This window comes from Ammospiza caudacuta, chromosome 31, assembly GCF_027887145.1.
Source record: "Ammospiza caudacuta isolate bAmmCau1 chromosome 31, bAmmCau1.pri, whole genome shotgun sequence".
Classification (NCBI taxonomy): Eukaryota; Metazoa; Chordata; class Aves; order Passeriformes; family Passerellidae; genus Ammospiza; species Ammospiza caudacuta.
The window spans coordinates 4,293,800-4,319,398 of record NC_080623.1 but is presented as its reverse complement, the minus strand read 5'-3'; the positions used below and the strand labels follow the sequence as shown (position 1 = coordinate 4,319,398).

The 25,599-nt window shown below is 46.1% G+C and overlaps 1 protein-coding gene across 1 annotated transcript in view; it reads left to right on the top strand.

Annotated features, from left to right (window-relative positions):
* DIP2B (disco interacting protein 2 homolog B) overlaps positions 1-25,599 on the top strand; it is a 61,675-nt gene that overhangs the window by 16,415 nt on the left and 19,661 nt on the right. Inside the window, exons 2-13 of the mRNA XM_058822030.1 lie at positions 9,982-10,053; positions 13,909-14,052; positions 14,305-14,430; positions 16,833-17,045; positions 19,294-19,437; positions 20,128-20,247; positions 20,842-21,039; positions 21,247-21,338; positions 21,656-21,766; positions 22,961-23,084; positions 23,580-23,689; positions 24,762-24,864. Of these exons, the coding sequence (XP_058678013.1) occupies positions 9,982-10,053; positions 13,909-14,052; positions 14,305-14,430; positions 16,833-17,045; positions 19,294-19,437; positions 20,128-20,247; positions 20,842-21,039; positions 21,247-21,338; positions 21,656-21,766; positions 22,961-23,084; positions 23,580-23,689; positions 24,762-24,864 (1,557 nt within the window). The remainder of the gene's footprint in view (positions 1-9,981; positions 10,054-13,908; positions 14,053-14,304; positions 14,431-16,832; positions 17,046-19,293; positions 19,438-20,127; positions 20,248-20,841; positions 21,040-21,246; positions 21,339-21,655; positions 21,767-22,960; positions 23,085-23,579; positions 23,690-24,761; positions 24,865-25,599) is intronic.

The following is a 25,599-nucleotide window of genomic DNA, read 5'->3' as shown; positions in this document are numbered from 1 at the left end:
AGGAAAGCTGGCCTGGTGGCTGCTGTCCTGCTCCATGGGCAGCCCCCCATTCCCAGGGTACAGAATCCTCTTTGGGATGGGGGTGTGCAGAGCAGGTTTAATAAAACACCAAAAACCAAGGGGTTTTAGTTCCCACTAGTCAGGCTTGAAGGGAATGAGGAGGAAAGCTGTGTGTGCTCCTGGAGCTGCTGCTGCTGCCTCTGTCAGGAACGCAGAGTTGGGAATTTGGTGGGAGTCTCCGCCAGTCAAATTACAGGTGTCGCACACTAATTGGAGGCTGGTAAAAGTTTAATAATTATATTGCTTTGCCTTTAAGTAGTGGGATCCTGCTCTGGTGACTAATCCTGTTTAATAGTGGCTGTCCTCGAGTGAGCACTTGGGAGTGCAGTGACTCGGGGCTCTGTTCCAGATTTCAGTGCTTTGGGAGAAAAAAATGTATTTTACTCTCTTGAGCAGCCACCACTTTGCTGCTTTTTCTATGGAATGGGAATAACATCCTTATGAATTCACCCTTGGTACTGGCTCCTAGGGAAAACCAGGGTGTGGGATATGTGTCTCACCTCTTGATTTTTGAAAGATTCATTCTTGTGTTTATTCACTGTGCTTGGTTGGTTCTGTTTTTCAGTTGGGTTTTGTTTGAGGAGGGATCTTCTAAGTGGAAGTGCCTCCATCAAGTTCTCTTTCTTTGTTTCATCATGCATAATCATCGACCTCATTGCTGTGACTTGGAATAGCACTATCCCATCTGGAAATACATAATTACTGTGCAGGGTGAGGTGCCAACTGGGTTAGGTTCTGTGCTGTGTTTAAGGGCAGGTTGGAGTTGCTGAATACTTGGTATGAGCAGCTGTGTTTGATCACCAGATAGGGCAGTAATTGCTCGTAATTTCTTTCTTCTCTCCTTCTTGCATCTTATTCAAGAATCCAGGATTTATTTAGGAAAAGTGAATTTTCAATTCCAGCTGGAGTGAAGCAGGCTGTGTGTCCAAACTGCTTTTTGGCTTTTTGGTATGGTTGGACAAGGTGTTGCTGTGGAGTCAGGATGGGAGGAGAGTCACCAGCAAGGAATCCCTGTGGCACTTGGCTTGTGTTAAAAATTGAAGCCAAAAGAATTATTAAATATTGACCCCTGAATGCCAAGAAAAGGTGGCTGACAGGAGTCACACACAGGATTAAAACCCACGGTGACTTCTGTTTTAATCTCTTTGGGTGCCAGCATGGTTTTGTCTTTGTTTTAATTCCTGGGCTAAAACCAGGCTTGATTTGGAAAATCATTTGTCCGCACTTGTCTATCCTTTGTAAAAGTGCAGACTGCCAGAACAGGCAGAGTTTGTGTGTAATCTCTTGTTGGGCTGGACAGGCAACTCCTGGCAGAGTGTTATCAGCATTCAAACAATTCAGTGTGTACCTGGAGGGTGACAGTGCTCTACCTGCCTGAATCAAGTGCTGAATCACAGGGCTGTCACAGTTTAGTCATTTCCTGGGGAACTTTGCTTTTCAGTCTGGTGGGAGAGAGCGAGCTCTGCGCTTGCATTGAGGATTGAATACTTGGGAATTTCTGTGAGCAGGAGGTTAGTCAGCAAAAAGAATTATTCAGGGCAGAATCCCTTCAGCTGGGTTATTCAATGCTCTGGGAGTTGTCTTGCTTTACTCAGCTCAGCTTGGGGACGTGTGTGACACTGGCTGTGTCCCCTCCTGCAGATTGTTCTGGTGCTGGGACCCTGCAGTGCTCCTGCCTGTCCACTCACATGGTTCTCACTGACTGCTTATTAAAAATAGATGAAAACATTTATCCTGAACAGATTTTGTAAAATCCTGCTTGTGACAAAGCCTTGGGTTTGTTGCCTTCAGAAGGGAAAATGCATTTTCCCCTGATGACAAGTTGTAGCTATTTCAAGGATTTTTAGTTTTTATCCCTAGGATGGGGTTGCATGCAAGATTTTTTATTTGTACATGGGATTCAACTGTTTATGTGCATGTGCTGCACATAAATTTTATGGGCAGCATAACATTTATATGGCTGCACTTCACAATAGAATATCTCATATAAAGTTGACTTTGGTGATTTAATTTTGTAGGTGTTGGAGGCAGTTGAGCAGAGCTTGTTTCCTGTTATCAGGGCTAACACAATTAACTGATGGAGCTGAAGGTTTTAAGAGTTTATCTTCAAGAGTCTTTGGAGCCTTTTAAAAAATATTTTGCCTTTTGGAAAGGTAGATGTTAGCTGTGCATTGGCAGCATGATTTGGGTGGCTGATCACAGAGTCACAGAATCACTGAGGCTGGAAAAGCCCTCTGAGGTCATCAGATGCAGCCTGTGACTGATCCCCACCCAGAGCACTCAGTGCCACTCCTTTCATTTTTTGGATACTTCAGGGATGGGGACTCCACTCCTCCCTGAGCAGCCCCTTTCAGTGTTTCACTGCCCTTTGCATGGAGAAATTCCTCCTTGTGCGCAAGGGCGTTGTGCATCCCCTTGTCCCAGCTGAGGATCTGAAAGGCAAAGTCTTTCTGGCTCTTTAGTTCTTCTGTAGAGGTGAAGAAGAGGTTTTCTGACCAATGTACCTGAGGAAATCCTTTAAATAAACTTTTCTGGAGATACCAGGACATGGTGATGCTGCGTGAGCCACTCACAGTCACGGTGAGCACATTCTCATATCTGCTGGGAGAGAAGAATCAGCCAGAGCCCAGTTACACCCGTGAGAGGCTCTTTTATTCCCAGTCCTAGCTCCCAAAGCCCCTGAGAACTCATTTTGCTCACCCTGGGTAGTGCTGTATTCATCAGAAATGCCCGTGATGAGTTCCCAGATGTGTCTTTGTGTGGGAGACATTGAGCTGGTGACGCCTCCTTGTCACTGCTGTCCCCAGCCCAGGTGTACAGAGGGGACTGAGCCCTGTCCTCAGCTCACCCACTTGGTGATGCATCACATATGGCCTGGAAGATTACAGCTGGAAATACACAGCCCAGACGGGTGAGCCGAGGACACTGGGGCTGCTGCAGCTCGGAAATGCTGCTGGAAGATAAAGACATTCTTCAGTATAGTTTCAGGAGTTGGATTTACTGCTTAAAGTTAAAACAACAACAACAACAAAAAAAAAACCTTAAGGTTTGTGGCACCAAGAATGACCTGGGGAGAAGAGCACCTTGTGACCTGGAATGACCCAGGCCTTGAACACAGAAACCTCATCTCGAATGGAATTCTTTTGAAATAATAAATGTTGAGATTAAAATAGTTTTAATTTGGTAAAACAACCCTCCTAAGCCTTTAGAAAAGGCTTTTGGAAGTGTAGAACAGAGCCCCCACAGTGCTGCAGCCAAGTCGGCTTGTTCTGTGTGTGTAAATTAATCTGGAGCTGATCTGTCTGTGAAACTTTTAACACCGAAGCTGGAGCAGTTTAATGCTTGTGCCCAACAAACACAGCTTTGTGAGCCCTGCTGGGTTTTCAGTGCCCTATTCATGCTCCTAGTGGGAACACAATGGTGCTGTTAAAGGGAAACCAGGGAGCCCAAACCTCTGCTGGTTGTTTGGTGACAAGAACAGTGAGTAAGGTGTTGTTTCTCTCCAGAAATCAGAGTTTTACTGGAAGACTGTTAGTTCATAGACCTTGCTAAGTAGGAAACCTGATATACAGCTTCACCCAGAGGAAGGAGGAGGGAATCTTTGAAGCTGCATCATCATTTGGCCTCAAACAGAACGAGGCAGTTGTCTAAACTTGTTTCAAATGTAGTTTTTGTGCTGCAGTTGTAGCTAAGAGTGGTAGGAGGAGTTTAAGGCCATTGCACAGTCTATTTGAGCACACAGCCTTAGAAAAAAAAAAGGTTTAAATGTTGTTTTTAGGCTTGCTGAAGCCTGAAATTGAGGATGTCTCCGTATTAACCCTTGGTAAAACCATTGGGGATAGTGTGGGATGGCTAGAAGTTGCCAGTTCTTCAGGAAAATCACAGGAACCCAGACTGGCTTGAGTTGGAAGGGAACTTAAAGCCCATCCAGTGTCACTCCCTGCTATGGGCAGGGACCCCTTTCCACCATTCCAGGTGGCTCCAAGCCCCCTCCAGCCTGGCTTTGTTCACTTGCAGGGATGGAGCTGCCACAGCTCCTCTGGGCAAGCTGTGCCAGGCCGTCCCCACCCTCACAGGGAGGAATTTCTTCTTTAAGAAAGGTGGGAACAGCTCTCAGTACATAAGTGAGTGATGACAGCATTCCTTACTAAGTGCTGGCCTGATGTTGTGCCCATTTTTTGCCCAGGCCACGAGTGCACTTAGTCCTCACTTTGGATTTCAGTCACACTTGAAAGGCCTTATCTGGAGGTGACTGCAGCAAAAGAACATTCTGGACTTTCAGCAGCACTTCTGGTCTTCGTTGCCTCGATGTTGGTACTCCAGGCTCAAGCCCTGCAGACCCAGGCTCTGTTTTTAGCTCTTTCAGAGCATGTTTGAGGTGATAAAACCACAGGGAAATGTTGCCTGTCCTGGGCCTGGACATCAGTAGAGGAGTAGGCAGGAAAGGCCAAGTCCCCAGGTCATTTACAGAGGTGAGACCTGAAATCCAGATGAATCAGTGATAATGGAATAATTTAATTATTTTTTTTTACAATCTTGTTGTCATGTTTGCTTTCAGTAGAATAGCTCTCTGTGTTTTGGGGCTAATAGAAGAACCAGAAACACCACCAGGATTCCCTGGTAGCACAAACTGCTGGAAACATCAACAGATTATTTTTTTAAAGCATACAAACATTTTTTAAATGCACACAAACTGCTTTCCAATTGGAATCTTTTCCTTGCTGCAGCCCAGTGTTTGGAGGCTTTGTTGGGGAGATGCTGTGCCCTACGTGATCATTTTCCTTAATTTCTCCACTGTAGTAATTATGGTTTTGTTAGACAGTAAATGATTCAGTGTTCTCATTGCATGGGGGAAGGGGAGCAGGGATGTTGAAAGAGGAGCATTGTCTGAGCTAGCAGGATTAGCGGGTGTTACCACCTTGCACTGATTGAGCACCACTGGTTAGAACAGATCATCAGCGCTAATTGCTGAAAAGCAGCCTGGCGTCAGCGGCCGGGTGGGGAGCGAGACTCCCGGGGCTTCTCCGGGGCAGGGTTTTAATGCAGGTGCGACATCCAGGCTGCCCAGGTGCGACATCCAGGCTGCCCGGGTGCGACATCCAGGCTGCCCAGGTGCGACATCCAGGCTGCCCGGGTGCGACATCCAGGCTGCCCGGGTGTGACATCCAGGCTGCCAGAGTGTGACATCCAGGCTGCCCAGGTGTGACATCCAGGCTGCCCGGGTGTCCTTCCCTGGGCGCTGCATTGCACGCTCATCCTTTCCCTTGCAAGCTCATCCTTTCCCTTGCAGTCCCAACCATCACAACATTCCAGCTAGATTTGTGCAATGAGGATCAATTCTATATTTTCTCCCAAGAAATTAGGAGAACAATTAGGAGAACCAGATGATGATTGTGGTGGTGGTGGTGGGGTTTTTTACACCTGCACTGGTTACCTGGGGAATTGGAAGATGTCGCTGCACCGGAGCTGTGGCTGCAGCAGGGGTGGCAGGAAGGAAGAGGAGCCTCTTCCTCCAGCACAGCAGCAGCTCAGCTCCCTCTCATCTCTCCTCTAAAACCCCTAAAGCTGCTTCCCTTTGAGCAGAACCCCATTTCCTGGGCAGGGCCTCAGCCTGGGGAGGCTGAGCCTCAGCTCGCTGCGGATATGGATAAATGCAGAGTGAACGGAACAGAAATGGGTGGTGGCTGGGAGGGAGCCAGGAGAGTCTCAACACTGTTGGTGTTTTAATTTCTTCCTTGGGAATGAACAAGCACCATTTTATAGCCAAATTATCAGCTCTCATTTGCGTTGCTGGTGTTTCTCTGTGGTGCCCTGTCTTGCATCTGCCTGGAGAGGGGTTGTGGTTCTCAGGGTGGGTTTTGAGCTCTCTGGGAGAATTCAGCACCCCAGATGTCACAGAGTGTTTTATTTATAGAAGGGGTTAATGATTGACCAGGTTTATATCAGAGGAGTGAATGGTTCCAGAGTTTGCAGCCCTTTTGTCCTGGTGCTCTTCCTGTGGCTGTAATTTATGATATTCCATAAGGAAGTCCATGTTTGTGTCCAGATCTCACCATTTCCATTTCCTGTAGATAACAAGAAAAGGAATAGCTGAAAGAAAACTCCCTTAGCGATTCTTTTGTGTCTTTGTCAGTGGATTGGTACCAAATTTGGACTCTGCATGACCAGAAAAGAGGTTTTATTCAATAATCTCATTCCACCTGTGCCGTGTGTCACAGGCACACTCGTTCCCAAGGCTGGCTGTGCCAATTTGGTTGTGACAGTTGTGGTTGCAGTATTCAAATCATCACATCCATGAGGTGACCACACCTGCACCCATGCCTGCACATGAGGTTTCACCCAGGAGGACAATCCCTGTGTCTTGCTGGAGCTTTATTTCAGGTAATTGTGGTTTGGGTCACACCTGCATGGATGGTGCTCCAGAAAAACTCAGATTTTTCTCCTTCCCCAAACCTTTCAGTCCCTGCTGCACAGTTCCACTTCAGTAGGGCTGGTCTCAAAATTGAGACTTTACATTTTCAAATCCTGTGCAGGTGTTTGAGACTGTCAATTTGTCAAAATAATGTTTGATCTATTTTTTTATGTTATAACAACATAAAAATTCAGATGGAATTGGAAATTCAGCACTAGGAAGACAGAGAGGAAGTGCCAGGGAGTCCCAGAAATCTATCAGCTTTATTATATTTATTGCTTGAATATTTCTTCTTGGAACTTCCCTGCTTTTGCCAAATAGCATTAGGCTTTATTTTTTATTGGCTTATGCTCAGAGAATCCTTTTTACAACAATTATATCAATCATGTGCCCCACGTGGCAGTTGAGGTTGCAGGTGGTGTTGTGGCCTGAGTTAGCTTCTTGTTTCTCAGGAGGATCTCACCTTGGCTTCAGATTTCCAAATCAATCCTGGGAAACCATACTGCTTCCATTCCAGTGTGGATGGGTTTGTTTTATTGGTGGGATATTAGTGTGGAACAAGTAATTAGAGAGAATTCTCTGCTTCCCAGCATGTGAAACAGAATGGGTGCTGGTACTACCTAAAGTTCTGGTATTTGTTCATAATGAACTTGCATTATTTGTATGTGTTGTATTCCTTATTAATTCCACCAATTTTCTGTGGCAAATGTTTCATTATATGTAATGTGTAACCACCAATGTGAAGAGTACAATTAAATCCTGTGGAGAAATTAATCACAGAAAAACAAGCTCTGAACCAACCTGTGGGTTGGCTTGTAAGGAGAAATCCCTCCCCTTTGTGTGTACCTGTGCTGTCCTGCAGTGCCCATGCCCTGGATGCCTCCCAAATGGACATTGCCAGAGCCCAAAGGGTCACCTTGTCCTGAGGGCCACCAGGGCCAGTGTCACTGGCCAGCTGAGGATGGGGATGGTCACACTCTGCTCTGGGCTGGGGTGGCCTCACTCCAGTGTTTCAAAACCATCTGAATGTGTTGGAGAGGGTCCAAAGCAGGGTCAGAGGATTGGGGAGGGTCTGAGGAGGGCTCTGGGTCTGTTCAGCTGGACAAGAGACTGAGGGGAGACTCCTTGGGGGCTGCAGCTTCATCCCGAGGGGCAGCTCCCATCTCTGCTCCCTGTGACCAGGGACAGGACACCAGGGAACCACTGCAGCTCTGCCAGGGCAGGGAAATCAGGAGAGGATTCTTGTGCCAGAGGGTGCTGGGCACTGCCCAGGCTGCCCAGGGAATGGGCACAGCCCTGAGGCTGCCAGAGCTGCAGGAGCTGCTCCAGGCATGCCCAGGGTGGGATTGTTGGGGTGTCTGTGCAGGGCCAGGAGATGCACTGGATGAACCTTGGGGTCTCTTCCAGCTCAGGACACTCCACAATTCTCTGAAAACTGCCTCTGCAAGTGGAGGCCAAGCTGGTGGGTGTTGAGGCCCCTGCAGTCTCTCAGCACACAGTCCTTGGGCACACAGGAGCTCAGCTGGACGTGTCCCTGTCCCTGCACGTCCCTGAGTGTCACCTGAGCTCTGCACTGCAGCCAGGCACTGAATTACTGCTTTGCTTGGCGTTTCAGTGCATCGTGGACATTCTCCCTTTCAGCTGCTGGATTTGTTTGGGCTTGTTGGGCCCTGACTCAAACATAGTGTTGGAGGAGTGAGATAAAATTCTGTGTGCAGATGCACACCCTGCCCTGAGCAGCACGAGTCAGAGAAGGATGGAATCATGGAATGGTTTGGGTTGGAAAAGCTCATCCTGTTCCACCCCCTGCCTTGGCAGGGACACTTTCCACTATCCCAGGTTGCTCCAAGCCCTGCCAGCCTGGCCTTGGACACTTGCAGAGATTGGGCATCCCCAGCTTCTCTGGGCACCCTGTGCCTCAGCACCCTCACAGGGAGGAGTTTTTCCCCAATATCTTATCTAAACCTCTGTCAGTCTGAAGGCACCGAGTCCCACCCCAGCTCTGGAGTGCTGGTCTCAGAGTCTGAAGTGCCTCTGGCATTTGAGGAGTGGAGTCCATTCCCTTTCCAGGCGTTCCACAAATCACCTTTGGAACCAAACTGGGCACTTAGCTGGAATGTTTTAGCAGACATTGGTGGAGTTGGGAGGCTTAGAGCCTGAAGCCTGTAATCCCCTTTTATGCTGTGGAGGGGACTGGCAGGAGGGTCCTGTTCAGGGCAAACCCCACAGCCAGATCTGCTCTGGGGCTGAGGCTGCTCCCTCTCCTTTTGGGCTCACAGCAAAGAAAACATCCTGTTTGTGCTCCCTCACTTCTTGTCATCGTGTAACTGTGGCTTGATTTTAGCTTGATAGCAAATAATTCTGTTTTCTTAGTGCTGTGTGTTTGATGGCTCCCCATTTCTGGGAGATGGGAGGTTGTGAGTGTGGCAGGCTCTGTGAAGAGGCTTGAAACGCTGCAGGGCTGTTTGTTTTAATCCCTCCAAGGTTCCAGTCTTTCTTGTGGTTCTGATGTAATGTGAGAAATTAAAACAAAAGGCAGCAGCCAGATGGTGCATCTCCAGGATCAGACAGATTAGTTTTTTAAAAGAGGGAAAAGTTTACAAATGCTTATTCTGGTCTCTAGAGTAATCACTCTAATAATAATCACTCCAGAGGGGATTCTCCCCCTCTGCTCAGCCCACCTGGAGCTTTCTGTCCAGTTTTGGGGCCCCCGCAATCAGAAGGATGTGGAGCTGTTGGAGCAGGTCCAGAGGAGAACACGAGGTTGATAAAAAGGGACTGGAGCACCTCCCTTATGGAGACAGCTGGGAGAGTTGGGAACCTTCAGCATGGAGAAGAGAAGGTGGTGTGGAGACTTCACAGCTCCTTCCAGTGTCTGAAAGGGCCACAGGGAAGCTGGAAAAGGAGAATTCACCAGCAACTGCAGTGACAGGACTGGGGGAATGGGTTCACACTGAAAGAGGGGAAGTTTATTTGACATATATGGAAGAAATTCCTCCCTGTGAGGGTGGTGATTCCCTGGCACCTGGATCATGTCCACCCTTGCCTCAGTTTGTGGAGATCCCCATAGCAGCTGCTGCAGTGGACTCACTTTGTTTGCTGTTTGATTAGTTGAAGATGAGGCTGAGTTTGCACTTCCCCTTCACCCTTTGGGTTGGGAATTATCCCACTTTGTTCACATAAGTTGTTTTTTGTGGTTACAGAAGATTTTCATGCACTCCCAGTTTCCCTTTTTAGTTTTTCACTGCTTTGATATTCCATTTAGATAGCTGCTGTGATCCAAGTTATTGCATTTAAATTGTGGATAGTGTAGGTCTCTGATCCCAAGGGAAACTGCAGAAGTTCTGTAATATGGAGCTTTGAAATCTTAATGTGCTCGGATTTATTGAGTTTCAGGTTTTCTTCAGCTGTGTTCAGGTGAAACCTTAATGGCACGAAAAAAAAAGCAGGCAGACCTCAAATTGCAAAATTCCAATGTGATTAAATGAGGTTTTTTTGTTTGTTTTTAGGGGACATCACACAGAAGGGGTATGAGAAGAAGAGAGCAAAGCTGCTGGCTCCGTATGTTCCACAAACCCAAGGTAGGTCCTTGTTTTGGCTGGAATCACCTCCCACTCCCTTGGCTCCTCAGGGGCTCTGGATCAGTCATGAAGGTCCTCAAGAACCATTCTGGAAACATTCTCCAAAATAGCTGTGCTCTGTCCTTTTTAGTGCCTTGTTGGAAGAACATTAGCATTTTTATAATTTGTTTCTTTATTTTGCCAGAGTAGCTGAAGTCACCTCCTTTGGGTCCAATTTCCTTTGGTTCAGAGATCCAGAGCAGCTCAGCTGGTTGTATGTGGGATAATTACATTTAATTGTAAACTGAAGGACATGGCTGAATGTGTGTCTAATCATTATTTTGGGGCTTACGTGGAATAATTGTTACTGATATCCTGAGATGTTCAGCCATTAAAAACTGATGTGTCTGCTTCTGATTTCAGGCAGTGACTGGCTATGACAGAGAGTCCTGAATGGACCTACTGGAATTTACTGAGCCTGGTCTACTGCCAAAAAAACATTGATAAAGAGTAAAAGCTCAAAGTGCATTTATTGCCCATCAACACCACGGGACCGGAGAAAAATGACAGCAGCTCCCTTCAGGCACTTGATGGGGGAAATAAAGTTGTCATGTGGCAACTTCCTGACTCTCCCACCCCAAACCACTGCCCAGTTCCTGCTCTCTAGGTCGTTCTCAGGTTGGATTTGGTTGTTTATTGATCTCAAGGTGGGGCTTTTTGAGGTTGGGTTTTTTACAGTGTGTTCTGTCTGAGCTGAAGGGAGCAAGGCAAGCAAAAATGTAATTTAGCCTTCAAAATGGAGATTTTGTTGCAAACAGCTCTCCAAGTGCTGAGGGCTCCCTGGAGCAGGATGTGATGGGAATCTCAGAGACTTGGTTCCTGCCTATTTATCAAATCTATTTCTGTTACTTAAAGAAACCAAAAACTAATATCCACATGACTAATCCCTCTTGATAAGTAGGTATTTGTTGAGCAGGTTTTACAGTCCTCAGGCTAGCATTTGTGCCAGTGGAGATCTCGAGCCTGAGGAGGAAATGGGCAATCCTTGGGTAGTTCAGGAACTCTTGGCAGCCCTGCTTTTGTCCTGAGTATTCTGGAGTCTGAAGATGATACAATCCTGGCCCCAGCCCTGGCACTGTGCACGTTTGATTTGTCTCAGAAAATGTTTAATTAGGAGGGGGAAAAGAGTGTTTGGCAAGGCTGGGCTGTGCTCTGTTAATTGTGAGAGCTGCCAGTGGAGCTGAGGTCCAGGCAGAAGGATGAGGGAGGTCACCAATTAACCCAGAGGTTTGATTGCCCTTCCGGCCCAGCTCTGCAGCTTTTTATCCATCTCACACCCAGCTGCCCCAGTGTCTGGGAATCTCCTGTTGTAAAATCCCCGTGGAAGTCATGCGTGAGGGATTCAGAATCAGGTCACCTTGGTAATGAGAAGAAAATTCATTTAGTCCGCAACAACAACAACAACAAAACAAACAACAACAAAATACTTAGTGCTGGCTGGCATTTCGTGCCATTTCTGTGAGCCCTGGGCTGGTGTTGGCTGATGGAGTGTCTCCATTCCATGGATGTGAAATGAGAGGAAGGGAGGGGGGTGACATGTCAGGGCATGTCAGCAGGATCATTTAGGAGATTCTCCATTCACATGGCCTCAGGAGTTAAGGCAGCACTGTTAATTACCTAAAGATGCATTTTTTCCTGGTGCAGTATCCATTAAGGTCCATCTAGCTGCTAACTCCTAAAGTCTCTGCAATCTGCAGATCCCAAAATATGAAGTCCCTAATTCCAGGCAGTTCTCCATGATAAGAGTCAGCAGCAAGCACAGCAAATGAAGCCCATGGAGTTGGATCAGGTGTCCCTGGGTTCTGGGAGAGTGTTCAGGCTGCCCTGGAAACCCTGCAGGCTCAAGTTGGTTATTTCCATGTTTTTATGGGTATGTGGCTTGAAATAAAACATCTTCAAGGAATAGCCAGTCCAGCCCCAGCACTGCTGCTCCATTCTGTTTGCAGACAGTGGAGTTACAGGTTTGCAGCTGCTCCCTTGTGCATGTGGCACTTGTTCTCCTTGTTATTCATGCAAACATTTATCCTTGTTGATCTTCTAATGGTTCAGCCTCTGAATCTCTAAATCGTTGGCCCTTCACCAAAACACAGGGATCACAAAGCAGTCAATTCTCATTAGAAGCTAAAGACAGTCAACAAATCCATGGCATCCTTCAAAGCCAATCTAAAAGAATTCATTTTTCATCTCTCTGTCATATTTGTCATGTTTCTGCCAGCAGAAAGTGCAGCTGTAGCAGGATTATTCTGAAGGGAGCTCTAAATAAATCACCTGTCACCTGCCAGGCTTGCCTTGTGCTGCTTTGTTGTGTAACCATCAGTGATTTACACACTTTCCTCCTCTGTGTCTGAACGCTTTGTGAGGCCACTGGAACATGTTATTATGTCAGAGCAAAATATTGAAACAAAGAGCTTGTTCTCTGTGTGTCATGTCACTTAGAGCCACCTCTGATCCCTTCCTAACTGGAATGTCATGTTTGCCCTGTGATGCCCCACGGAGAGATGAGAGGCTTTTACAAGACTTACGAAAGAGAACTGAATATGAATTTAATAATTCATTTTAAATACTGTTAAATCTGCTGCTGACATCTAGTGGGTGCCTGACTTTGTAAATACTCGAGTGATCAGAAAACATGAAGCTTTTCTGTTTGGTCTGTGAAGTCGTGTTGGTTTTGGATCAAAATAAAACTGGGCTGAGTTTGGTGAAGGCAATAAATGCTACAAAGATGTTAAACTGGTTATCAAGATGAGGAATTTAAAAAAAAGTCTTTCTACAAGAGGGATACTGAGGGGCTGGGATATGGGCACAGAGATGGGGAAGGGGCTGGGGAACTCCTGAGGGAGGTGGGGGGGCTCAGCCTGGAGAAAAGGAGGCTCAGGGGGGAATTTTCACTCACACAGGAGGATGGGTCAGGGGGTTTGGGTTGGACATCAGCAGGAATTTCCCCATGGAAAGGAAGATCAGGAATTGGAGCTGCCAAGGCAGGTTTGGAGTGCCCATCCCTGGAGGTGTCCAAGGAAGGGCTGCAGGTGGCACTCAGAGCTCTGGGCTGGTGACAGGGTGGGGATGGAGCACAGTTGGACTCAATGGTCTTGAAGCTTTTCCAGCCTGAAGAATTGTGCAATCCTGTGGAGATTCCTGCAGCTAGCTCAGGGTGATTTGCTGTTATTGTCAGTCCCTGAGCTCCAAGCGTTCACCTGAAGTTGTTTACCCAACCCCACACACCTCAAAAGTGGTGTGACTGGATTGGAAGCTCAGGATTTGTGGTTTCCTCTCCATTTCTCTGGTCCTTTGGTAGTTTGTGAGAATTCCAAAGCAGCACATACAGATGACACAGTTGCTCTTGGTTTTGCATGACTCCAGGTGACAGCCTGGAGGAAATTACAGCTGGGTGACCTCTGGGTTGTAGTTTTCAAAACTTCCCTCTGACACACAGATTCATTTTAGAATTGAGCCTCCAGTAGCAACAATTCCAATTTGCTCTTTCTGAATTATGTAAAATTATACTGCTTATCAGATTATCTATTTTCCTTCCTGTTTTAACGGGATAAACAAACTTTTCCTGGATGAAAAGCCACGCACTGGACATGCTGAAAGCCAGAACCAGACAACTGGAGATCTCCTTGGGTTTGTGGTTAGTGGGAACAGCAAAGGCTCTTTCTGCTGGTTTATTATTGTTTTTTTTTCCAGTCAATAACAAGCTGCTCACTGGGACACTGAGTGACAAACCAGCTTTGTGACATCCACAGCCCTGTCATGGGAGAAGGGAAGAGTGTGGTCCAAAAAATCTCCTTTTCTTTCCCTCTCCCTGTTTTCCAGGGGTTGATCCAGCAGTACAGAAGGAATCCAAACCTCAGATGCCCGTTCCATCTGCAGCTCCAGCCTCAGCATCATCCTCCTCATCCTCATCCAAATTCCACCGAGCTCGCTCAGGGGGAGCCAGAGATGAACGTTACCGATCTGGTAAGGGCAGGGACAGGAGTTCCCTGGGTGGATCTTCACTTTTGTTCATATTTCTTGTGACCTGAAGGTGCCCTTGGATCACAGGCCCAGAGGGGATGTTTTACCTCACTAAAACGTGAAGCCAGTTAACTGCACTGTACATGGAGCTCAGAGCTGTGCACTGACCCAGCGCAGGGTTTGAAAACTAAAAAACTGCAGTGCTGAGGCATCCCCTTGGTGCTGTGTTGGTGCTGAGGCACTTCCCTCTCGCAGACATCCACACGGAGGCGGTCCAGGCGGCGCTGGCCAAGCACAAGGAGCAGAAGATGGCCCTGCCCATGCCCACCAAGCGCCGCTCCACCTTCGTCCAGTCCCCAGCAGACGCCTGCACGCCCCCAGGTGAGGCTCTGTGCCATATAGCTAAAAACCTTCTTTAAAAGAATTAAATAGATATTTATTTTAATTTATTTTAAATTATTTATTTATTTTAAATTATTTATTTATTTTTATTTATTTTAAAATATTTATTTTATTTTAAATTATCAATTTATTTTAACTTATTTTAAATTATTTATTTTAAAATATTTATTTTTTATTTATTTAGAAATATTTATTCATTTTTACACATTTAAAATACCTATATTTTTATTTAAATGTAAATAAAATTTAAATTTTATTTCTATTTAAAATATATACTTATTATTTTTATCTTGTTATTTACTAATTATTTTATTATAAATAAAATAATTATAAACATTATAATTACATTTCTATATAATGATAATACATTTATAAAATCGTAACTTAAGCCTACTACCTCACTTAAGTAAAACTAACAGCAAGGCTGTTAAGTTCCCATGTAAAAAAATTATAAAAATCAATGCACATAACAATCTATTCTTGTTGACCAGTTTGCACCTATAAAGAAGGAAATTCTACCCGTAAGAATCCTTAAAGAAAATATGCAAACATCTGTGGAAAGAAAAAGCCTTAACACATACACACATACACACCAACCAATAAATTGAGTAGCAAAAAAGTTACTGGCCAATTAAACCAAATAACTTTAAAAACTATATAAAAATAGGCTGTAGCATTAAAAATTCAGCTTTTCTGCATAAAAAAGCCCTCGAATTCTATTACACCAAGGCTGTGCTGGGCTGTCCAGGGATGCACCTTCCAAACCCAGGGGCTGCAGTGCTCCCTCCCAGTGTTGCAGCTCTTCAGGGGGTCTGTCAGTCCTCTCTCAGCCTGGGAAGTGACCTCTCTTCCAGGAGTTCTTGAAGAACCACGTGGTGGGATCCTGGGGATGTCCTGGGTGTCCTTGGATGGTCCTTGTGGGTCCAGCCTTGGATCTTGGATGGTCCTTGTGGGTCCAGCTCGGGGTGTTCCATGGTTCTGTGGTTCAAAGTGGCCGGAGGATAATTCACATCTTGATTCTGATGGATAATTCACATCTTGATTTCACGAATGGTCAATGCTCAGCACACAAGAGGAAGGTTTGCAGTGATGTTCGTTTCTGGGCACGGCCCTCAGAGGGGTCTGGTGGGATTCCAGACTTGCAGGACTTGTCTCAGCCCTGCCATGTGCTGGCTGCAGCAGAATCCCTGGTGACACAGGGTCTGTCACGATGCATGTGCAGCAGAGATCAATAACCCTCTGTTTTCCAGCAGCTGGATGCACTGGTGACAAACGAGTCGGTGTGGTTTTTGGCAGTGATTTCTATGTTGTGTCTCATTGTGCAGAAGCATCGCAGCCATTTGGATTGACAAAGTCATCCAAAATGTTATGAATCCACATCTCCTGGTGAATTCATAGCTCTGAAACTGCTCTGCTGGGCCACGTCACTCCTCCTCCTCCTCCTCCTCCTCCTCCTCCTGATTTCCTGTTTTATCACATTTCCTTTTTCCCTTCCTTTCTCGGGGGGCTGATGCATGTTCCTGGTGTCTGCTTGGGTCTCAGCTCTGTGCTCACTTGTCCAGGACTGCAGCACATCCTGTGCTGGGGGAGTCACACCAGTTGAGGTCAGCACTCAAGCATGGCTGGAGTCAGCCTTTGCCTCAGCTCCTCACTCTGTTCCACTCTGACAAGTGATAGAACATGATTTAGTACTTTGATTTACCACTCCAGTGCAGGCAGAAAATCACTTTGAGTGCACCTGAATTTTAGGCCAAAGCCACCTGCGTGTTTGTGTTTAGCACTGTACAACTCAACATCTCAAGAACTGAGTGCTTGCTTCATGGTAATTAAATAATTAGTTCACAGTTTTGGGGCAGCCGAGCTATCTGTGCTCTGGGACACACAGGAAGCAGTTCCTTGCTGTAGATTTCTGTTTTGTTTTGGGGTTGGGCTTTTTGTTTGTTTTCTGCAATTGAAAGGGCCCCATTTAGAGCCCAGACAAAAGCATTTTCTGCTATGGCCTTGGCACAGTTGTTTCCTGCGTTTTCTTGGTTCCTGGCACTTTGCAGTTTGACAATGACCCTGACCCTTCACTTTCCAGTTCAGAATGACCAGAGTTAGGCAAAACAGCATCTGTTACTATGGAATGTGAACAGAAAAGCAATGAGAGTTAAGTTCTAGGCTTGGAGACCCCAGGGGAAGGATGTTGTCTGAGGAGGTGAATCAAACAGGGGTGAGTGTGTTCCCACCAACAATTCTGCTGCTTTAACCTCTGGTTTGGCCAATGTGGAAAACAGATCTTCCCGTGAAAGCCTGTGCTGTTGATATGTGATTGGAAAGAGCATGTTCGGTGCCATGTGCTTTTCCCTAAGCAGCTAGATTTTCTTTCTGCTTCCACACAGACACGTCTTCCGCCTCCGAGGACGAGGGCTCGCTCAGGCGCCAAGCTGCTCTCTCTGCTGCATTGCACCAGAGCTTACAGAATGCTGAGTCTTGGATCAACCGATCTGTTCAGGGGTCATCCACATCCTCATCAGCATCCTCTACACTTTCCCATGGAGAAGGCAAAGGGACCAGTGGGTCACTAGCTGATGTATTTGCCAATACTCGAATAGGTAGGAGCTGGCTACCAACAGAACAATCGCTTCGATTGTGCAGACTGTGTTGATAAAGGTGGAGTTGTCCCTTGCAGAAGGGAAATTCAGAGCAAGAGTTTAGCTGGTGTTGATGGAACTTGCTAGGATTGGTTGGAGTTGCACCTTCATGTTGTTGTTTTCCTGAAGAATTTCAGAGGATTGAGGTGGTTGTAAAAGGGAGAGTGGGGAGCAGGAGCTTCTGGAAGCAGGGAAGACTCCAGGGACAGTGTGGACAGAGCAGGAGGCACAACTCTGTGTCCTGTGTTGCTTTATGTCTCCAGCTCTTGGGAGCTCCCGTGGGTACAGAGCTGCCCAGTGCAAGTGGCATTTTCATCTGTGTCCTGGCGAATCCCTCAGGGGTGTCTGTGCCTGTGGAGTGGGGAAATGCTGTGTTTGACATCCTCATTTTGCTCTGAGCCCCCGTGGTTTATTGTTTGTGTTAGATCAGGAAAGAAAAAGAACCAAATCCAGCTCTGTGTGTGAACAAATGAGCCTGCCATTAAAAAACAGGGTCAGAGGAGTAAAGCTTTAGCCCAGCTCTTCGTGGCTGTCTGAGGAATAACCAGAGCATCCAGGTACTGAGGAGATGGAGCAAAATCTACAGATCTGGATACCCCGGGCTCAGTTTTCTGAGGCTCTGAGGTGCTCCTTGCTGCTGATGCTTCTGTATGAAATGGCCAAGTTTGTTTTTGCTCTGTGTATGTTTGTCCTTTTTAGCTGCTGGTGAGGAAATTCCTGCACCGTAGGACATTGTCTGTATTTCATGTGCTCTCTGCTTCTGCTTAACTGGGTTGGGGCAAGCAGTGCTTAGAAGTGCTGGTGATTTTATCTTTCACTTATTTATCTTTTTATTGCTGTTATTTTTGTTTGTTTATTTGCTGGGATGCAAATTGTTTCCTGAAATGGAAAACTGAGGAGATTGCCCATAAAATGTAGTCAATATAATTAATGTCTTTGAAGCAGAGAGGCTGTTTTTAATTGGAGCATGCAGAAGGCCACATTACCTTTTGCAATGAATTAAGGTAACACAGCTTTTTACCTCCAGAATATCTACTGTCTAATCTAATTAGTGTCTCATGCAAAATAGAAGCTTTGAATCTTTGTCAGGTTCTGTTTGCCACATTCATCCCTTGTTAACACCTGGTTTAAATGAATAGAGCTCTCACACACACAATTCTGTACATCTCTCTCTCTTGAGAGCAATAAAAAGTCCTGCAGATGTTTGGATTGTACAAATCCACGTCCTTTCCAGTGATTTTAGAAATTCAGTGCATGAGAAATATCCCTTGCCACTGTGTCTCCTAAGGGATGCAGAAATGAGTTATTTTTTCTCCTTAGAAAAAGGGAAATCGACACAGAATCAATCACAAAACCCTGTGAGTGGGAATTATTTGGGATTTGACTTCAGACTATCTGTAAAACCCAACCCATAGTTTCAGATTGTTGGTTTTTCCTTTGTAAGCAACAGCTGCTGGTGCTGTTAAGCCAGAATAGAATATTCTTGCCCTATCAGATGACTGAACCTGCTGGGTTGTGTAAAGAAACCCCACATTTGCAAAATCCCTTATTTAAGAGACAGTTCACAGGAGAATTCCTGCAGGGTGCAGTTGCAGCCTTGGCTGAGAGGCAGGACAGTGTCTTGCAACTTGGAGCAGAAGTAAGACCCAGCTCACACCATTCATTGGATTTACTCTGTGGCTGCTGGACAAGCTCTGTAAGCACCCAGCTGGAAGGGATTGAAACCCAACACAATTTTTGCTGATCTGCTTTGGTCAAATTCCCACATGTTTTGTTTTCAAAAGCCCTCACTCACAAAAAAAAAGCTAAATAGTAGAATTCTAGCAAGAGAGATCAGTGCATAGGTGAGGGAGGGATTTGTTCTGGACTTTGGATGTTTCAGAGCTCATGTGAATCACAAACTCTTAAAAAATTATTTATTTTTTTTTACAGTACTGAATGTCAAGAGATTGAGCTTCAAGGTTAGAAACCAAGAACAGGAATTCTGTTTTGCTGAACCGCTTTCCTGAAATGGATAAAATCTTGTGGTTTTTGGTTTCCAGAGCAGATGCTGTGCCTCTCCTAGAGCTGCTGAACCTTTAGGAATCAGTGTGTTTAGCTTTAATGAGGTTCCCATACATCCAACCATTCAATCCTTAGGATTATTGGGAACAGGTGACTGACACTGTGTTAATAAAAGGTGTATTTAGCAGCTTTCTTCTTTTTCTAGAAAGTTTCTCAGTCCCTCCAGATGTCACAGCAACTACCTCCACGCCCTCACCACGGCCAGCAGCCATCGACCTCCCTCCCTCTGGGATTGTGAAGGGGATGCACAAGGGATCCAACCGCTCCAGTCTCATGGACACTGCAGATGGTACGGAGCCCTTGGGGCACCCAGGGGTGCCAGCAGGGTCCAGAGAGGCCTCAAATCACATCAGTTGTTCTCCCAGCCCTGGGTGATCTCACAGAATCACTCTGACAGAAGAGACCTTCAAATCATCGAGTGCAGCCCAGCCCCAACATCTCAGCTAAACCCTGGCCCCCAGTGCCACATCCAGGCTTTGTTAAACACACCCAGGGATGGTGACTCCACCACCTCCCTGGGCAGCCATTCCAGAACTTTATCATTTTTCTGTAAAAACTTTTCCCTAATATCCAACCTGTATTTCTCTTGGTGCAGCTTGAGGTTGTGTGCTCTGGTTGTGTCAGTGCTGCCTGGAGAAAGAGCCCAACCCCACCTGAGCAAAGCCACCTTTCGGGGAGTTGTACAGAGTGATGAGGCCACCCCTGAGTCTCCTTTTCTCCAGGCTAAACACCCCCAGCTCCCTCAGTCATTCCTGAGTTGTTATCTCATTTAAGCTCTTCACAAAATCAGAATGGTTTTTAGTGTTGGCATTACGGTGTTACTGTGCTGCAGTTGTGGTGTTGGCATTCTGGAGGGATTTCCTCATGGATGGGGTGGTCAGGCTTGGGAAGTGCCCAGGGACGTGGTGGAGCCCCAAACCCCTGGAGCTGAGTGGGAAGGACTGGACGTGGCACTCATTGCTCTGGTCTTTCCCTCCAGGTGTTCCTGTGAGCAGCAGAGTCTCCACAAAAATTCAGCAGTTGCTGAACACCTTGAAAAGACCTAAAAGACCACCCCTGAAAGAGTTCTTTGTGGATGATTTTGAAGAAATTGTGGAAGGTAATAGCACAAATAGTGATTTTATGCACATTTGTTACAACTGGGTACTCTGGGAGCTGAGCTCTTTTTGTGTTGTTCTCAAGGTTGGCTCAAATTCACTGTTTGCAGCAGCCTCCATGAGAAGTCTGACACAAAACCAGTATTTGAAGTTATTCACTGTTCTACTGAGCTTAGGGGGACCTCCTCAACACTAAACTTCTTAAAAAATTATTTAAATAGATTTTAAACCCCTTTCATTTACTACTTTAATTAATTTCCCAAAGGATTGTCCTCACTGGTGATTTTATTCCAGCATTATTTTGTAAGGTTTTCTTTTCTGCAGTTCTGTGTTCCTTTCCTTACTGATGTGTTGAACACCTTTGAACAACATCCTGTGAGAAACCTCAGTTCATGATCTCTTGTTCTGTGCAAGACTTCCCAGGAAAAGGGATGGAATGGGTTTTTAAATGCTTTTCCTCACTCCTTTAGGTTTATTTTCAGCTTATTTCAAGCTGAGCTGTCAGGTGACGAATGGGCAAGGACGGGGAATATTATTTTACTTGGATTATATTAGAAATACCAACAGATTCTGGAAATAACATTGAATTTTCTCAGTTCCCCAGCCCGACCCCAACCAGCCCAAGCCCGAGGGCCGCCAGATGACCCCGGTGAAGGGGGAGCCCCTGGGAGTGGTCTGTAATTGGCCTCCTGCCTTGGAAGCAGCTCTGCAGCGCTGGGGAACCACTCAGGCCAAGTGTCCCTGCCTGACAGCCCTGGATGTGACAGGAAAACCAGTTTATACCCTCACATATGGTGAGTTGAGCCTCCCCTGCTCAGCTGCTGCCAGAGAGCAGCGGTGGGGAGAGCACAGGGCTCACAGGGCTTGTGAAAACCTTCCTGGTCTTTGCCAGGGTCGTGGACAGAGCAGTGGAAGTGTAGGTAATAAAAAAGCCAAGGTGGGAGCTGTTCTCTTGTCTGCTTGATGCAGAGCTCTGCAAGTCTCTGTTCTCTGCCTTGCAGGCAAACTGTGGAGCAGAAGTCTCAAGCTGGCCTACACCCTGCTTAATAAACTGGGGACCAAAAACGAACCTGTGTTAAAACCTGGAGACAGGGTAAGGACTTTGGGACTCTCTGGAGTAAAACCAGGGCTTTAGGGGCTGGAACTTTCCACTGACACCATAGTGAGACTCTGACCCCAGGACAAGGCTGTTTGGGGCAGAAATTGGTGTGATTTTTCAGGGGTCCTGGCCCCTCTGTGAGCAGCTTCTTGTGTCTTGGCTCTATGTGAACCTTCACATGCCTGAGCACTGAGCTCCTCACAGGCACATTTCGCACATTCTGTGTGAGGAAGAGTGTGAAACAACACCAAATTTTCCTAGCTTCAGTCACTCTAGATGTGGATTTTGAAATGTTAACTTGTGGCTTGCAGGTAGCCCTGGTGTATCCCAACAACGACCCCGTGATGTTCATGGTGGCATTTTATGGCTGTCTCCTGGCTGAAGTGATCCCAGTGCCTATAGAGGTACCTCTTACCAGAAAGGTAACGTTGATGGAACTTGGAGCAGTGATTGGGATGGAAACCAAGTCAGGCCAGAGCCTCTGACAGCATTTCACAGCCTGCAGCTGCTGCCTGAGCAGCTCTGTACCAACAAGGACTTTTGGGAGCTTGGATTGGCTTTTAAAAATGGAAAAACATATTGATCAGAGCTGTGCTGAGCAGCTGGAGATGGTCAATTCTCCTAAATGATGCAGTCTTCACTTCCTTACTGCAAGTAATTTATACAGAACAGATTAGAGTGTGGATCTCCCCCTGGCTGATGGGAGAGGGCTCAGTCCAGCCTTGCTGAGCTCTGCCGGGTTCTGATTTTGCTGGACATGGAGGTGCTCAGTGCTCCTGAAGACATTGAGCCACTTTTTGGAAATTATTTGCCCAGCAAAGTGTTTTCTTTACCCTTACCAGAATTTTTGCACTGTTGCCATATTATTGCTGTGTCAAGAGCTGTGTGAAACTATGGGATTTCATAAGAGTTACAAAAACAATGGGGTCATGGCAAACATTATGGCAGGAGAGGTGGCAGTTGAGCTGGGAGCTGGTCTGACAGGTGGCAATGAGCTCAGGGAGCACTCAGGGACTCACAGAGCTTTGATTTCATTCTCTGCGCTGTGGCAGACTGCTATAGCAACCAAATGCAAAATTAAAACTTCTCCAGTATTTGCCCAATCAGTTTCTGAGTGAGCCTCCTCATTTTATCATTGTGCAACAGAAATTGGCTCCAGGGGATGGAGAGGTCTCGTTATCCCAGTGTAATTACATGTTTTGCTTTTTTTGCCTCTCAATTCCTCTTTGCAGCATCTGGGTTTCCTTTAATGCCAGGAGATGGGGTGAGCTCCATGCCTGGGTGCTGGGCAGGAGCTCCTGTTTCCCCTGCATTTCACATCCAGTGCATTTTAATCTTGCCAGGGCCATGTTTCCTGGGGTCACAGCATGGTTTGAGTTGGAAGGGACCTTAGGGACCATCCAGTTCCATCCTTTGCCAAGGGCAGGGACACCTCCCAGTAGCCCAAATTGCTCCAGTTGTGATTCTGTGATCCTGTGTGGAAATTGGTTGTTTTCTTCTTTTCCTTGCTATTCCTTCCCCCATTCCCCAAAGCAATATCAAACCTTGGATTTTGATAAGGGAAAGCTGACTTTTGTCATCCTTGAGCAGGAGTGACTTTTGCCCTCTTCCCTCAGGATGCTGGTGGGCAGCAGATTGGTTTCCTGCTGGGGAGCTGTGGCATTGCTCTGGCCCTCACCACTGAAGTGTGTCTGAAAGGGCTTCCCAAAACCCAGAATGGAGAAATTGTGCAGTTTAAAGGTGAGTTGGTTACAGATTGGCTTTTGATTGTGCTTTTGCTGCAGCTGAGCCATCTGAAAGGAGCTGTCAGTACTCTGAAGGCACTTGGGGAGTAAAGGGGCAGCTCCTGATCCCATCAGCAAAATGTGTAGGATTTCTATTTGTGATGTCTGACCCAGCTGCTCTGCTCTTCTGGGGGTCACAATGAGCCACCCCCCAACCAGGGTTGTGCTCAGGTCCCTTCAGTGGCATTTGGCAGGTTCCAAGGCAGTTTTATTCACAAGCTTTATTTAGGAATGCTGCAGGGATCTCCCCTGAGGGGAGGAAGTACCTGGTTGCCCACTGAACTCCCTGATGAGAAATGAGATGAACCTTCTGGCTGGTAGCTGGGCTTGGCTTGGAATTTAGCTTGTGTAACTGAACTTGGACAAATGATGGGGTTTAGTGTATTCTTGCAGAATATAAATCCCTCAATAAATAAACTGATATTAATGTAGCGTTTAATTTTGGCTCCAGGTTGGCCCAGACTCAAATGGGTTGTGACAGATTCAAAATATCTCTCCAAATCTCCCAAGGACTGGCAGCCCAACATCTCAGCAGCAGGAACTGAGCCAGCATATATTGAGGTAAGTGCTGAATGGGGAATAGAAAGTACCTTGTGTGAGCTGAATTTAATGTTCTCATCACCAGAGGGAGAATAGTTTCACCTCACTCCCTTCAACTTCCCACTGAAACAAGCCTTTCACTGGGGACACCCTGCTGTGAAGCTCATTTTGGGTTTGAATCCCTCTGTGGCCTTGAGCACTGCTTGGAATAAGTTGGAGAATTGTTTTTGTTCCAAAAAAGTGAGGGATGGAGACAGCTGAGCTCTGAGGTGGTGCTTGATAACCCCATTTCTGCCAGTGCTTGAGCCAGCAGCAGCTGGGATTCTCTGTTCTTGCAGAAATGCTGATTTTTGTTCCTATGCCAGAAGGTGACTTGTAGGGATTGTGTTGGTTTTCTCAGCTTTTATTGGGACAATTGAGAGGTGTTTTAAAAGATTTTATTCTATTATCAGTCTTGATGAGTAGTGAGACACAAGAGATGTAAACCTCAATGCCATTCTATCAGAAGCTAACTTATTTTCTGGTTACAATACCTTATAAATTACAATAACCCTTTCAGCTTACTAGGTTTTCTACACAATGCTGCTGTTACTTCTAACACCAATCACCTCTATTTTTTTCTTCCTGGTCCTGCTACAATGCATCTTTCACAGTTCTAATTCTCTAAAATTATGTAAGCTTTCTATCAAATTTTTAAAATTCTTTACAAATCCATTTCCCACAGGATTGCAGCAGTTTCAGTGGTGGCTCAGCCAGTCTGAAACACAGATTGATTTTTCAGTTTGTTACAGGAGCAGGAAGAGATGTCATGAGCAGCAGTGACAGTGAAATAAACACAAGCACAAAAAGGGATGGAATGGGTTGTTAAATTCTTTTCTTCATTTCCTTTAGGTTTATTTTCAGTTTATTTCAAGCTGAAAGATGCATTTTTTCTCCCAGCTCCATGGAGATTTTCCACGTGTGCCACCACAATAACCATCTCCTTGGGTCTAAGCTTTCACACAGAGAGAAAACTTTATTTTCACGTGGATTCTGTGATTTAACTTCCTTAATTTCTCTCTTCCTTAACTCCCTGTAACCTCTCTCCTCGCAGTACAAGACCAGCAAGGAGGGCAGTGTCATGGGTGTCACCGTGTCCCGTGTGGCCATGCTGGCTCACTGCCAGGCCTTGTCTCAGGCCTGCAACTACTCTGAAGGTGAGTGAGGCCACAGAACATCAAAGGTTGACAAAATTCAGTGGTTCCCTCTCATATCTTCAACAGCTGTCTCTGAGTAACCAATATTTACTTCAAAAGTAAATAAAATTTGAAAGTGCAGATTAATTCTTCCCCCCAAAAAGTGAAAATTAGCTGTGATGTTTTTCCATCCAAAATGGCATCATTTTCACTGCCATGATGAAGAAGAATAAAAAGGAGGATTTATATAATTTCTGTGAAGTTACTGAGTGTTCTGATGCACAAAAAGAGGAGCAAATGGATGAAAAATGGAGCATTTCCCACCAAGCTGGAGTCCCCTCTCACTGCACTGGTGGCCCATAGAAATGTCTTTCATTGCTGATAGTGTGTAAATACCAAACTTGCTGGGGCTGGGGCTGTTCTGGTCCTGTGAGGTGTTTTGGGGCACCCAGAAATGGAGGGTGGAAGGTGCTGCTGGTATTCCAGAGGGTTTTGCTGTAGGATGTGGTTTATTCTGGTCTGCCTTGTAAATCAAGGTAATCCCTGCCTCCATGAGTGAAACTATTTATAGAGCTGTAGGTCACAGAGGTTTAAAATGCAAAGTTTGCCTTTAGAATCCATCACTTGAGCTAAAAGTCAGGGCTTGAGTGATGTTCCTGAGCTCCCCTGCTCGTTCATAACGAGCTCCAGACCCTTCCTGTCCCACTGATGGACATCTCAGGCTGGAATGTGATTTCCAGCTGGCAGCTGCATTTC